Source organism: Mya arenaria, chromosome 15 (genome assembly GCF_026914265.1).
Source record: "Mya arenaria isolate MELC-2E11 chromosome 15, ASM2691426v1".
NCBI lineage: Eukaryota > Metazoa > Mollusca > Bivalvia > Myida > Myidae > Mya > Mya arenaria.
In genome coordinates, this window is record NC_069136.1 from 6,610,976 (window position 1) to 6,625,437 (window position 14,462).

Sequence of the window (14,462 nt, forward strand, 5' to 3'; positions counted from 1 at the left end):
AATTCTATTGTTACCATAACGCTATGTTTCAATACGTAACTGGTGAGACGTAAGTCTCAATTTAGTAAAAGGTATTCGATACTTTAAAACAAATTTATTCAGATATTCGGCGCATTCAAGAAAAAGTTTTGAAGTACACGAAACGGGGCTGTTACTGATCGAGTTGTACCAAGCTCTTTTAAACTGATTTATGAGTCGTTTATTAAAAATACTAAATAGAACGGTTTCATATCGACACAGCTAGGATAAATCCAGCAACAATTTTACATTACTTACACAATTAGACTTTCCTTTAGTAGAGTCTGCTACAAGACCATTATGTGTTGACTTTAATAGTATCGCTATTGAGTGTTTTACACCAACATTTCATAATTCTTGTATACCTTGTTATATTCATTGGGCATCTACCAAGTTCACCATATATTGACGTTGTCGATGTGACACATCATGTGGGTTGTTTTACATTCAATGATAATTTACAAAACTCTCAATTTCTTTATTCTTTCCAAACCCCCAAGCTTCACAACCATAATTCAAAACTGGTGATACAAATGCGTCAAATAAATGACATATCGTACTTGGTTATAGAGGGTTTTTATAATTTGAAAGAAGAACATTAAGAGTCTTTACGCCTTTTCACACTAGTCTCGTTTGGTTCAGTATAAAACTTCCAGTATATTTAAAACAGTCCCAATGTAATTGTGGTTGTCAACAGCTTTTAAGTTAAAATCATTGTGTGACAACTTTTCAGCATTTTTCGCAGGACCTTGTTTAAACACGACAATCTTACTTTTATCATGGTTAACTTCTTATCTCCAACTTTTACAAAATGAATCTAACATATTAAAATTATTTTGCAAGTCTTCGGGTGAATGCCCCATTTTTTCCATGTCATCTGCATATAACATACATATAAAATACATTTCGTCTAAGGTTATACCCGAATTAACACTATCCATTATAAACAACTCCAGATAGTCCAAAAATAGAGAAAATAATATCGGGTACATATCAAGGTTTTTCATGTTTTGCCACGTACACATAGATTATATAATTTTAACCATAGACCATTTCTATATATATTGTCAAATGCCTTCTTAAAACCTATAATGCACAGGCTAAGCGCTTATTTTCATTAAAAATACTTAATTATAAAGTTTTAATCGACGCGTTTGTGTTCCAGATACAAGTTAAACAAATAGCAAAATGTGCGTCCTTTAAAAACTTAATAGGTGACATATCGTTTGCACTAAGTTAAACTTAGATTATCTTGTTTACTGCACGTACATTGGTCACCTGCAATTTTATCTCAAGTGTGTTCTTTGTAGCGAGTTGAGTCAAACTTATGAAATAATTATTCAGTAATCGTGAAAAGTGTTGTAGAAAAATGCTTCTTCTTTTGTGTTTTCTCGTACCTCTTTTTCTGGGACCCGTCTTTGGACAGTGTAAGTATTTGTTATATTCTGTGTTCTTTTTACATGTAGACTTAATGCACATTCTACAACTAAACATAACCTTTTTGGAAAAACAAAAGCGCATGGGAAATGCCATTTCTAGCCCGCCTACTGCACAAGTTGGACCACTACGGTGTTAGGGGAAACGTCAAGAGATGGGTACAGTCATTCCTAAGAAACCGAAAACAACACTTCGTTCTTGATGGTGCCAAGTCAGGAACAGCAGATGTACTCTCCGGCGTTCCGCAAGGGACAGTCCTTGGTCCTCTGTTGTTTTTAGCCTTCATCAATGACCTCCAGGACGTGATCAAATCATCATCATCTAAGTTATTTGCTGACGACAGTGCAGTCTTTAAGGTGATCGAGAACGACCATGATGCACAACTCCTCCAGGAAGACCTCGCGGCACTGGAAAAGTGGAAAGAAAAGTGGCAAATGAGCTTTAACCCCACTAAGTGTACTGTCATCAGAATCGCCCCTCGTTGTCGAAAAATCATAGACACCAAATACAGTCTCCATGGCCACACACATGAAGTAGTTGACGCCAGCAAATACCCTGGAGTCACCATCACCGAAAGCCTCACCTGGGAGAAGCACATAGTCAACATCACAAGCAAGGCCAACGGGACACTGGGATTTCTACGCAGAAACCTGAGGGAATGAACGCCACCTGTCAAGGAAACTTCATACAAGGCCATGGTCCGCCCCTCACTTGAAAATGCAGCAACCGTCTGGGACCCACACCAGCAAAACCACATCAAAGCCATTGAGCAGGTCCAGCGTAGAGCAGCCCGCTTTGTCTTCAACGACTATTCTACAAAGACCACAGGATGCGTCTCCAACATGATAAAATACCTTAACTGGGAGTCCCTCGAACAGCGTCGAAAACACAGCCGGTTGTCCATGATGTACAAGATGCGCAACAACATTGTCGACATCAACGCAGACAGGTACCTCCAAAGTGGCGATGCCCGAACCAGGGCCAACACCGGCTATTCCAGGAGCGAATAACAGACCAGGTACTGGCAAACTCCTTCTTCCCACGGACAGTGCGTGAATGGAACCTCTTACCAGCTAGCACAGTATCTGCGCCCACCATAGATGCATTCAGGTTGTTCTTAGCGGAGTAACCTGACACTTCTTCACCAGACATGACACTGTATATAGTTTTTAAAAATCTTAACAGTTAAGACACTGTGCGAATTTTAACATTTGAGACACTGTGCGCCACCACCACGCCTAGTCTCGTTGAGCTACTTACGCTCTTTGAAGAGCCCAGCTCAATATATGGAAGAAGAAGAAGAAGTAATGTCATTCCAAGAATGAGACGTTAGAGTTTATTTTAGGCTTGTCCGCGCCGCTCCTATAAGCTGCATTATGGCTTGACCCTATTATTGATCATTCCAAGGAGGAACTGTTAGAGCCTTTTAAGGACTGCCCACGCCTATTGGCTGCATTTTGGCTTGACCCCACCGCCGCCCTCGGGCAGTCAAAAGAGGTTTCTAGAAGCCAATGGGGGATTTGCATTCACCGTCTATATATGGTTAGCCTCAGAGATTTAGCGGATACGTGGTATAGTGGTTACACTATTGACTGTCAATCCAGGGGTCGCAGGTTCGATTCCCTGCCGCACCACTAAATGTATTAATTTTCTTCCGGGGTGGGTTCTAGCGTGACATTGCTATACACTGATCCAGGTTAAAGAACCATGGTAGCTCTTATTAGGGTTACATTCTGTCTGTGCACTATGCTCCATAACCCCTAAAATGAAATACAATCTTATCGGAGCACTCGCTGAAGGGGCCTTGCACGAATGCGAGTATAAATAAGCTTACACACACCCCACAGCGTGATTGTGTAACAACGATTGATAGCGTATAAAACTTTACACAACGCGCGAATAGAAACGAGAGGGTTCAGCCCCGGTATCATGGGTCGACCAGTCTCTGGGTGGATCACTTTAGTTTGGTTACAATAAATCAACCATAGAAAGGCCAAGAGCTTCGCCTTAGTCTAGTATATATCAATAATTACAACATTGCGCATTTGTGCTTAAAAGTCACAATGTGGTTGGATTAAACCACCCATGAAACCCTTATTTTATTTCCCGTTGGAGCAGTTGTGTATACCAGATCATAATGTCATGGCATGGCAAAGTATGTGTCACAAGCAGCGCGCAGAGCTCTGGGGCTGGTAATTGCAAAATAAAAGGCAATTAGGGGAATGACTCTTTATGTTTATTAAAAACTGTTTGACTCGTTGGTATGTCCGGTGATTGCATATGCTGCAGCCATATGGGGAATATAACAATGTTTCTGCATTGATACCATTCATAATAGAGCAATGCGTTTCTACATGGGAATAAGCAAATATACCCCTAGTAATGCCATTGCCGGTGACATGAGTTCGAAGCTAACATCTTGTAGGCAGCTGAAGTGTGTTGTTAGTCAATACTGTGGATTTTCTGAAATGTGTGATACCAGGATTAATAAGGCGGTGTGTTAGCACTGTGATAATAAAGCTGATAGACATTGCAGAATTGAAATTATATTGTGAAACAAATTTTGCATGCACACCAATGTGATCAATTTATACATGTTAACCTTCAAAAAAAGCTCTACTATAAAACGGGTACAAGACAATGTCATGTATAAAAATGTACTAAATTGGATATCATATTTATACTATGTTGGCAGTGTTGGCAGTCGTGAAAATAATAAGTTAAGAACTTTTAAGCTCTAAAACTGAAAATTATGTGAAAATAAATGATGAATTTTAAACATAGTGCTGCTATGGCAAAGTTCAGGTGCGGTGGAGACACCAATTTAACTTGAAACTGGTAGATATGAGAGATTGAATGTATGTGAGAGAATATGCCCCATTTGTAGCAATGCACTTAAAACTGAGTTACAATTCCCCATTCAATGGCCGTACTTTGAGGAAATTAGAAATAATGTGTTTGTAAAAGCATATGCTGTTAAAGCAGGGTTTCAAATGTTAAGTGATGGTAACAAGCGGTATTTTATCCTTTCAAGTGAGAGATTCTGCAAAATCCTGTTTCTTAATTTGTGAAAAAGGTTTAAAATATTTGTATTTTACATATATTGTAAGTTTAACAATTTTTATGATTACTTCATCATCATCATCATCATCATCGTCGTCGTCGTCGTCGTCGTCGTCGTCGTCTTCATCTTCATCATCATCGTCATCATCATCATCATGAGAAAACAATCTCGCTTCTTATCTAAATCTATGACATTTTAATACTATCTATGTGCGTTTGCATTCCCGGACACCATTTGTATCGAAGTGTTTTCGGAAACTATGCAAACATGAATGGTGACCAATACACCGATCGAAAGACAAAACCATGCATTCTTTTTTTTGCTTTACATTTGTGGTCACGTGACTTTTTTGTTCATCACACGTGATTATGTTGAAAACATTGCTGTTGTTTTATTTGATTTAACATAATTTTATGTGTCCCAAAATAGTTTGCATTGCATTTTCAGCTACTTATGGAAGAGAGTTTTACGTTGGATTTGCGGATCATTTTGGCCATGAAAGTGATATAAACCTACAGTTGGACATCGCTGCTAAATCAAACGGAACAATAAACATTACGGACGTATATGAACAAACGAAAACGACATATATTTATACTCGTACTAAAGCCTTTAGTGTGAACTTCAGTCGAAATCGCATTTTATTCTCCAGTGGAGAAAGTAACTTTACCGGACTTTACATAGCATCTACCATGGATATAGCTGTTTACCTGACAAGTTATGACAGATGGATGGAAAGTGCAGACACTTACGCAGCCCTCCCTCTACCCATGCTAGGAAATAGATATTCAGTTGCAAGTTATACGCCTGTAATTTCCAGTTCAATATTCATTGTTATTTCCTCTTCCAATAACACAAAAATAAATATTACACTCCCTGACGGAACATTCAAAACGGAAACTTTGAATGCGATGGAGGTTTACCAAGAAAAATCTGATTTAGATCTAACGGGAACTTTGATAGAGGCAAATAAACCGGTTGCGGCTGTTAGTGGATTGATGTTCTCATACATTAGCAAATTAGGAAACAGTGGGGGAAACGACCATTATATGACCCAGCTTGTACCAGCGCATGTGGAGACTAGTTCTCACGTAATCGTTCCATATATTTACCCACGATGCGAGTTTATCATTCGAATTATTAAAAGTTCAGCGAAACAACCAGTAGATATATGTTTACATTACAATTCATCATCAGATTGTTCCAGTTTGAAAAGGAATGGATGGATGGAATCTCCTATTTTGAATAAAACAATTGTTGTGACAAGTACGGACACCTTTTCTGTCATGCAATACAAAGGTTTATCCGGATTCCTGTCCTATATACCAGGCGTAAACCAATACCTGTCTGAATATGTATTTGTTATACCAACGATATACACATATGCACAGAATAACTACCTTGCCATAATTATACCTGTGGATGAGCAACGAGGTCTTCTACTTGATGACTCTCAGATACCGGCATTGGTTAGTTCGGAAAATGTCCCTCGACCTCTAGACAATTACATTGTGCTAGCACTGCGCATATGGCCGGGTTTTCATCACATCCGACATACTAGAAACGTCAAATTTGGTGTTTTTTGCTACGGCAATAACTACACTGGTACTTATCCACCCTTCGCGTCTTACGGTTTCCCCGCTGGATTTGCAATTGGTAAGATTTATTTTAGTCACTTTCCGCCATAATTGAAATTCCGTCAAATGTTAAGATTAAACATTTTAGCACATTCCATTAAGAAACTGACTACTTTCTCGGGAAGGTCTTGCCGAGACGTCACCATATGTTTTACCAGATATACAAAACGCTACATTGGCCGACCTAGTTGAGACCAGATCAAACACAAGAAAAACTACTCACAGCAGCTATGTATTGCGTTTGCATATGATTTTTTTCTAGAAACGTAATCAAATTAAATAACAATGCAGTTTTGGCACGTGATACGTGAACACCCATACTGGTGGTATTTTGATGTTCCCGAAACTTGGTTCCTTTAAAAGGCAGTAAAAGCGTTGGAGTGGAGTAAATACGAAACTTGTATGCCACTGCAAATAGTTGTAAAGTACAGTATCAAACTGGTGATATTTGGAAAGGTTCTTGTGAAGCTTATCTGTTTGTATTAAAATACCTCTATCGAGCGAATCGAGCTTGTATGTCAAGCTGTTGTATCTCGTAAAATACATTGTCTACAGGAATATAATTATCTAGGTGTAGACGAATGTCAGTCGAATCCCTGTCTCAATGGCGCTACGTGTATTCGTGGCGTCGCCGGATATACATGTTCCTGTCTCGTGGGCTATTCTGGAAATAATTGTGAACATGGTAAGTAGATTGCATTCCATTTAAAAAAAAGTGTTACGACCACCAAACACAACAAAGAATGAGGCACCAACAACACAATTTATTCACTCACAGGTTTTGCAAAAGAAATTAAATACGTAATTCTAAAATTAAACTACCTAAAAGAAAGAATAATGTACAAAGTTCAAACGTTCACGAAATATCTTCACCGATGCTTATATTTTAGTGTCTTCAGTATTAGATCCACATAAAATAATAAAGACACTATATGAACATTTTTTATATCTAAAACACTATTTTTTTTAAAAATAAGTGGAAGAAAAAGTGACTTTGTAGCTGCGTCACTCTTACTTATTTTTGTGAACAAAATCACACGCCAGTTTGTACTTAAACCACAAAACACACTGTTTTGAGTTTACCTTTAGACGAAGAAGACGTCTATTTAATTTTCTTCCACGAAAGAGTGTGCCTGTTTGTTTTCCAGTATAAAAAATGCATTAGGAACGCAAAATGTGTTTTATTATAGACGTAAACGAATGCGAGTCGAATCCTTGTCTTAATGGAGCCACGTGTGGCGATGGAGTCAGCGCATACACATGTACATGTCGACCTGGGTTTCACGGTGTGCATTGTGAACACAGTAAGCGTATTTTGTTTTTAACTTAATTTACTTTAAATAGAAGGTTGGCCTGTATTTTAAATAAAATGGCTATTTTTCGAAATCGATTTCGAAATTGAACACAAGCGCATGCCCTACTGCATATTTTGGAGCCAACGGTAAAAATAGTAGGTATATTGCGTTCGATTTTTTTTTCCTATTGAGCGAATTTGCTCATTTCCTATAATTGTAAACGTGGTTCATGAAACTTTTCACCCAAATTTCCTACAGTGATGCGAAGAAGAATGTGTTTTGCTTGTGACGACATGTCACATCCCGGACTTTGTGACAGAGTTCAAGAATGTGCAAATGGCCAGGTAGGAAAATGTATTTCCGAACAATCTGAGCATAGATAAGCGTACTTTATTGTAAATGTATTTAATTCAATTATCCATTGACATCATTGACATCAATATTAAACGTAGTGAAGGGAATTATTTGTTTAGCATCAATTTGACTAACTGTTTTTATTCGTTCTTACGCGAAAACTCGATATTTTTTCAGGCAAAATAAAGACCGTAAAATGACATATATCAGCCCACTTATTATTTGATTCACATTCAAGTAAAACGGTTTTACTCTTAAAGTTTATTTTCTTGTATTTCTAATTATATTGTCATTTTCTCATGTTCATCAAAATAAGACCTTTATACACTATTTGAATATTGTTTGCGATAGAAACCTTACCAAATACCAAATTAAAGCTTGTCAATGTACACTTTCCAGCAGTGTATGGTACAACGAAGTCACGGGAAATATAGATCCGGTTGTGCTAATTCGAAGGTAATAGGTCATAGATAATTGATTGACACATTTCAGTTTGAATAGTTGTGGAATCTAACTTTGATTTGGGATATAATTTACAAATTTGTATAAAGTTTACGTAAGCAAAAAGAGCATTTCTTTATCCTAATTTCTGTTAAAATATTTCAACGGTTTGCTAGGATTACTTAAGGTATTAAGTTTGTTTTATATTTACAGTGTAATGTGTTTAATATGAAAATTGAAGACGTACAATCAATATGAATTGCATTGACGTTTTATTATATATTTTTTTATTTATTTACTGCTATCTTAAGTATTGTTTTTATCATTTTCGTTTATATGTTACACAGAACACAATCTGTGTTCGGAACAGAATGACGTGACTCAAAGAGCTATTATGGCCAGTGATATATAACCTACAAATTATTTGTAACTAATCACCCTGTTGTGTCCTCTTAACAAAATGTGTCAAGCGGTTCATGCTTTATATCCTAATGTTTCACAGCTGTGTTCGACACTGCATAATGTGTTCCAAGAGAGCTACATATCCTTATCTTTCCTCAGTTGTGTTCGACACCCCATAACTTAGGCGTCGAGAGCTACGGTGTCCTGTTACTGACGATTTATCGTTATCTTTCCTCAGCTGTGTTTGACACCGGATAACTAGGTCTTTGAGAGCTACCGTGTCCAGTTATTTACGAGATATCGTTATCTTGCCTCAGTGGTGTTTGATACCGCATAACTAGGTCTTGAAGAGCTACCGTGTCCAGTTATTTACGAGATTATAAGTATCTTCCATGGCCGAGAGTGTAAGATAGGTTCATTCTGACCCGAGCGTAGGGTGTTTTGCGGAAACGAGGTTTACCGAGTTTCCGCAAAACACCCTGCGCGAGAGTCGGGATGAAACTATCTTACACGAGCGGCTATGGTAGATGCTTTTTCTCCCACCTCAGTTAAACAAAATTATTTAAAAATGTATTTTTTGCTGGAACTCTTTTGTGCTTAGTGAAAATAATTGCGTATGTATATGCGATAGAACGTGGTTGTCATGGATACGCGCGCAGTGATCCAGTTAATGTAATTAGTCAAATCGGTCTTTTTAAATAGTTCTAAGGTAAATGAAGCATTATTTCTTGAATGGTGCGTGAAAACTGTTTTTTGGGGACATTTGAAGCGAGAAATAATTAATTAGCGTTCTAAATATTACCATAAGACAATATTTCCTTGATGCTACTGACGACAGTCTTCTACAAGGGAGGTAATTATAATGTGGTGACCGTTAAAAAGGAGTTCCATACGGGCATTTTATCTTCGCCCGTGGGCAAGATAAGAATATCTAGCATGGTTAAATTATTGGATCTACTTGTCTGAGGTGGGAGAAATCGTTATCTTGCCTCAGTTGTGTTTGACACCACATATCGTGTCATCGGAAAGTTACCTTGTCAGATATTTACAATATACAAGTATTGATTCTTTATGATATATAGTTATATTACCTCAGCTGTGTTCGACACCCCCCAATGTGTCCTCAGAGAGTAACTGTGTCCAATGTTGTGGGGCCGACTATTGTAACAGCCACGGCTGCGGAATGCAAGGTTAACTTTAACTACCTCATAAGACTAATTGCACAGTAAAAATCTAACTACATAAGGTAAACAACATATATTGAATAGAAAATGTGGGTACTATTATAAAACTTATTTTAAACATTTCGATATAAAGCTTGTGGTCTAAACCAGGATTTCTTTGAAATTCAATCCAAAATCCCGTTAAAGGCCTAGTTGAAGACTTCCATAAGTGACCCCCCCCCCCCGAAAAAAAAAACAACCAAAAAAACAACAACTGTGTATAGTACACAACCTCTGTTTATTGATCTTAATGTACTTGCCCTGATCCCTCTTATCAGATCACTGATCTAAGTATTCTGCTATGTAGTTTTGAAAGTTTTATTATAGAAATGGATCCTAAATGGCCCTGAGCCAAAAAACGAATACACAGGAAATCGGCCCCTACTGTGACACCAGTGCAATTAGCAGGAGATGCCCAGCATGCGATTATCATGTCAAACATTCCTTAAACTAGGCCTAGTTAAAGAAATGTTTGGCATGATAATCGCATTTTTTTTTTTTTTTTTTGGGGGGGTCACTTATAGAAGGCTTAAACTAGGCCTTTAAGTATAGTTTTTTTCTATTGTAAATTGGTCCTGGATAGTTAATGCTAAAAAGGAGTATACGCAATATTTTAGTTTCGGGCATTCAAGAACGCCATGTATATTTTTAGCCACCATTGTTTCTTGAACAAATGACTTATAATGAACACAGAGCTTATACCGCGAGAAGACAGAGGGCCTTTTTGTTTCGATTGCAACCACGTGTTATCTGGACAGGAATGTGACTCTGTAAAGCCATGCTTCAAGGACCAGGTCAGTTCAAATACACATTCGTATACACTATAAATATATTCATTAGATTATTTACCTATTGACAGTATTATGTTCACAATAAAATCGGAATACCTTTCAACAGGATCTGTAAGTCTTAGTCTTTTGACACATACGTTGCCTGATTCAAATGCGTGTAGTACCCCGCCCCCTTGACCCCAAATACTGCTTACTGTGTTAGCGAGTCCTGAATATTCAACTGTTTTTTTAAGCCAGTCCTGATACTTTTGAAAATATATCGGTACATAATGAAAACACCAAATTCATAATATCGTGAAATTGACCAGTCGTTAAGGCAATTAATGCAACGTGTCGACATTTGGTATGGGATTTCAGTTCGCCCTTAAGGAAATGCGCCTTGTGCTGTTATTTATTTAATAAAAATAATGTTATAATTAATTAATTTTCAATTGGCCAATTGCTTGACAACTGACGACAGAGCAAATAACGATAACATATATATTTTGCTGGGGACACGAGTGTCCATTGGACACATTTGTAGTTTTGTAATTCTACTGTTTGCAAATAAACTTTGCGAAACGTCTTGTCAATTAATTTTACTAGGGACGTCCGCAATGCAATTTTGCACAGATGATACGGTCAATTTATACCGCACAAAACTAACAGCGTCTGCTAACAGTTAGTTTTCATCTTCAGAGTCCCGCTTGTCACTGATTCGTTCATGTAAACGTTATTAAAAGCTATAATTTAATATACGATTGAAGTTCAACCGTAGGAAACTGTACATGGATGGATACTATGCGAGTCATGAGCTCGGCTCGTCAGCAGTTAATTCCCACGTCAGCATATATGTAAAAACGCTGACGACTGCAGTTGGTTCCTTCGTGTGAGAAAAGAATTGACATACCATACATGCTTCACTTGATTTGAACTACATTGGATGTATAAGGGATGTCTTAAAACCACGATCATTGAATTCCTCAAGAACTTTAATTTCTTTACTCATTTGCAGACAGTGGTATTAAATTCATTTTAAAGGATTTACCAGGATGTAACAATACTTATTATGAAACTTCTTTCTCTAAAAGCTGTTTTATGGATATTTTCAGATATGTGGGATTGAAAGTTTTGACTGGGCTGGCCTCTTCCATTTTAAACTTGGCTGCTTTGACGTGTTGGTGTGTATCAACTTATCTTTATTTTAGATAAGGACTGGCCTGCACTCATTTAAAAAACTCGCTTCATAGGCAGGCATTAAAAGATGTGCAGGTGTTTGTAAGCATTTGAGTAATAAATATATCAATATATGCGTATCATTCTTTACAAAAATGTTTTGTATCTTAAATTAATACAGGTATTACAAAGTTACTGATCGAATTGTACTCGAGCACGCACCAGTATTTGTTTTCACCGTAAATTTGTTGTCTGTTATTATGAACTGAGTTTTCGTATAAACTTTTATACTTGTTAACCTTTCTTGCTAAACTTGAAATATTCTACCTTCTTCCCTATCATATCTCTAAGAATGTCCATATCAACTTCATGGGATTAATCCACATTCGCTCTCCCCCCCTGCTGCTACACCACAATCACTTTTTTTAATTTAGACATTGTCTCTTAGCTCCCTTGACTTGGCGATTTCTTTGTGTTGTTCGCTTGAATCAAATTTCTGACCTATTAGTCTTGCATTTTGCAATTAATTTATCAGCATGTTGGCCTAGAAATAATCAAATGACTCCTCTGATCCTCGTCCATCCAACTTTTTCTTGGCAAGTCTCTGACTGGTTTAACACTGCGCATCAGCATGATCAGGACCGTAGATAACCTAGCCAAATATATGTCAGATTGCGACACAGAATGCATATCTTCTGGTAAACAAGCTTCTTATTCAGATTAATGTAAGTAGATTTGGCATATGCATTGTTGCCAGTCGCTGCACAGAATGGGAGCAATTTCTAATAAGGGTTGTAAGTGAAGCAGCAAGTCGCCAGTACGCTCGCCTTTTATGAACCGTTTCAGAATATCTAGCAATTCGAGATATTGAAACCATAACCTGGCAGTTCTACTTCCCTTCATGTTTAATACCGCATTATGCATTGCCACTTCAACTTGCCTAACTATTTTGTATATTAATACACAGTTCAATTCTACTTCTGCAGCTAACAGGCTATCAAAATCTTAATGCTGCTTTTAGCTGTTGGTTGCTATCAACCCTATCATTTCGACTCTTTGTGTCTGATATAATGCCAGCTATATCTTGGTTTCCATTATCGTTATGTGATGCTGGCCTTTTCATCTTTGAACCCCTTTCACAGCAATGTTTGCCATGTCTTCAGTATCAACTACATCTAATATGTTACCTTAATCTTCACCAGCAGTATCATCTAGCCTCTTACTGAAGTGTGTTTTAGTGTTTATATTCATCAATGTAAAACATGGTGGGACGAAAATGCGACAATGCGCCAATTTGCGGTGAGAAAATGTACCAACTGGCGGGGCGAAAATGAGTCGAGTGGCGGGGCAAAACTGAGCCGGATAATTATTTCGCATTTACCTTGCCATTTGGCAGATGTTCGGTCATTTAGTGTTTTTGCGGTGAAGGTGCGAAAACACGTCAACCAATTTTGGTGCTACTAATAAAGAAGCAGATATTCACTCTTCTATATTTAAGTTAAAACTGTAGATGTTTTTGCATATTAATGTCAATTTTTTATTATTAATGTTACGTTAAAATAATCCATTAAAATGAATTTGCCGGTGCAAAATCAACAAGCTGAGACAAAATCTGAATAAGTTAGGACACACATATCAGTTTACGCTAGCGTAGTTCTCAACCCTGTGCAGTTCTATTTTAATGTAATAGAAAGATAAAACAAAAAAGAACAACTACCAATAACTGTAAAGAAGCGACAAAATATCAGGCACCACTTGTATTTGTTCCAACATTACAGTTTGCAAACGCCCATCAAGCATTATAAAGTAGTCGAAAATGATTTGATTTTATAGCGCAAAAACAACTAACTGTCATTGTTCTAGTGTGGCACACTGGCAGAAAGTCCAGCGTTTGCCGTCGACATGAAGAGGTCAACACCATTTTGTAAATCCTGCTGCACCGAGGACTTTTGCAACAGAAACTGTACGAGGCATTCTCCCAACCACGGTGTAATTATAGGTGAGGTTGAATTCCTTCTCTTGTTTCTTCCACTGGAGTTGCAAGAAATATGGCTTTGATATTATCGAGAATAGTGGTGTCTTTACTTTGCTTTACTGATGATATCTAAAACTTATGGATTTGTACTTTTAAGATTTTGTTTGGTCCGTATTAGTGTATGCTGTAAGTTACCAGCAGGGTGTTGGTGCCTTTGGACATTACATATATTTTACAGTTCGATTTTGGTTTTCTACAAAAAGCCACGATCGTAATCATAAGGCCGAGAAAATTCGCTCCATTTCAAGTAGAGCGTCAGTATTAACTCTAACTTATTCAGTGCTTACTTTTATCTGACCCTCTGACTATCCCCACCCAAGGCCCTGTGTAGTCAATTGTTTAATTAAAAGACATGAGCAAATCAGAATAAATTTCGCTTTTAAAAGTTATGAACACTGTCGTAAACAACCATGTTCACGTTAACAAAGTTGTGAAATATCGGCGCAATGTTATTGCAATATAACGCGGACTTGGACAAAGTATTGTGTGTGTTCTTTATTTCAGGCTAATGGTCAAATGCTCGGACTGAAAATCTTTGGTGGTGCCAGGTGGTGGTAACAATTTAGTTCGAAAAATGTATGATTGTGCTTATAAACAAATAAATACGTTA

General features: G+C 37.4%; 1 protein-coding gene across 1 annotated transcript; it reads left to right on the forward strand.

Moving 5' to 3' along the window:
• Positions 1–1,359: 1,359 nt before the first annotated feature.
• Positions 1,360–14,460, forward strand: LOC128220615 (uncharacterized). Its single transcript, XM_052929082.1, has 11 exons — positions 1,360–1,445; positions 4,967–6,175; positions 6,728–6,841; positions 7,347–7,460; positions 7,710–7,795; positions 8,205–8,261; positions 9,745–9,838; positions 10,565–10,665; positions 11,754–11,822; positions 13,681–13,816; positions 14,357–14,460. Exons 1-11 carry the CDS (start codon positions 1,388–1,390, stop codon positions 14,359–14,361), a joined length of 2,043 nt encoding a protein of 680 aa, XP_052785042.1. The 5' UTR covers positions 1,360–1,387; the 3' UTR covers positions 14,362–14,460.
• Positions 14,461–14,462: the final 2 nt, after the last annotated feature.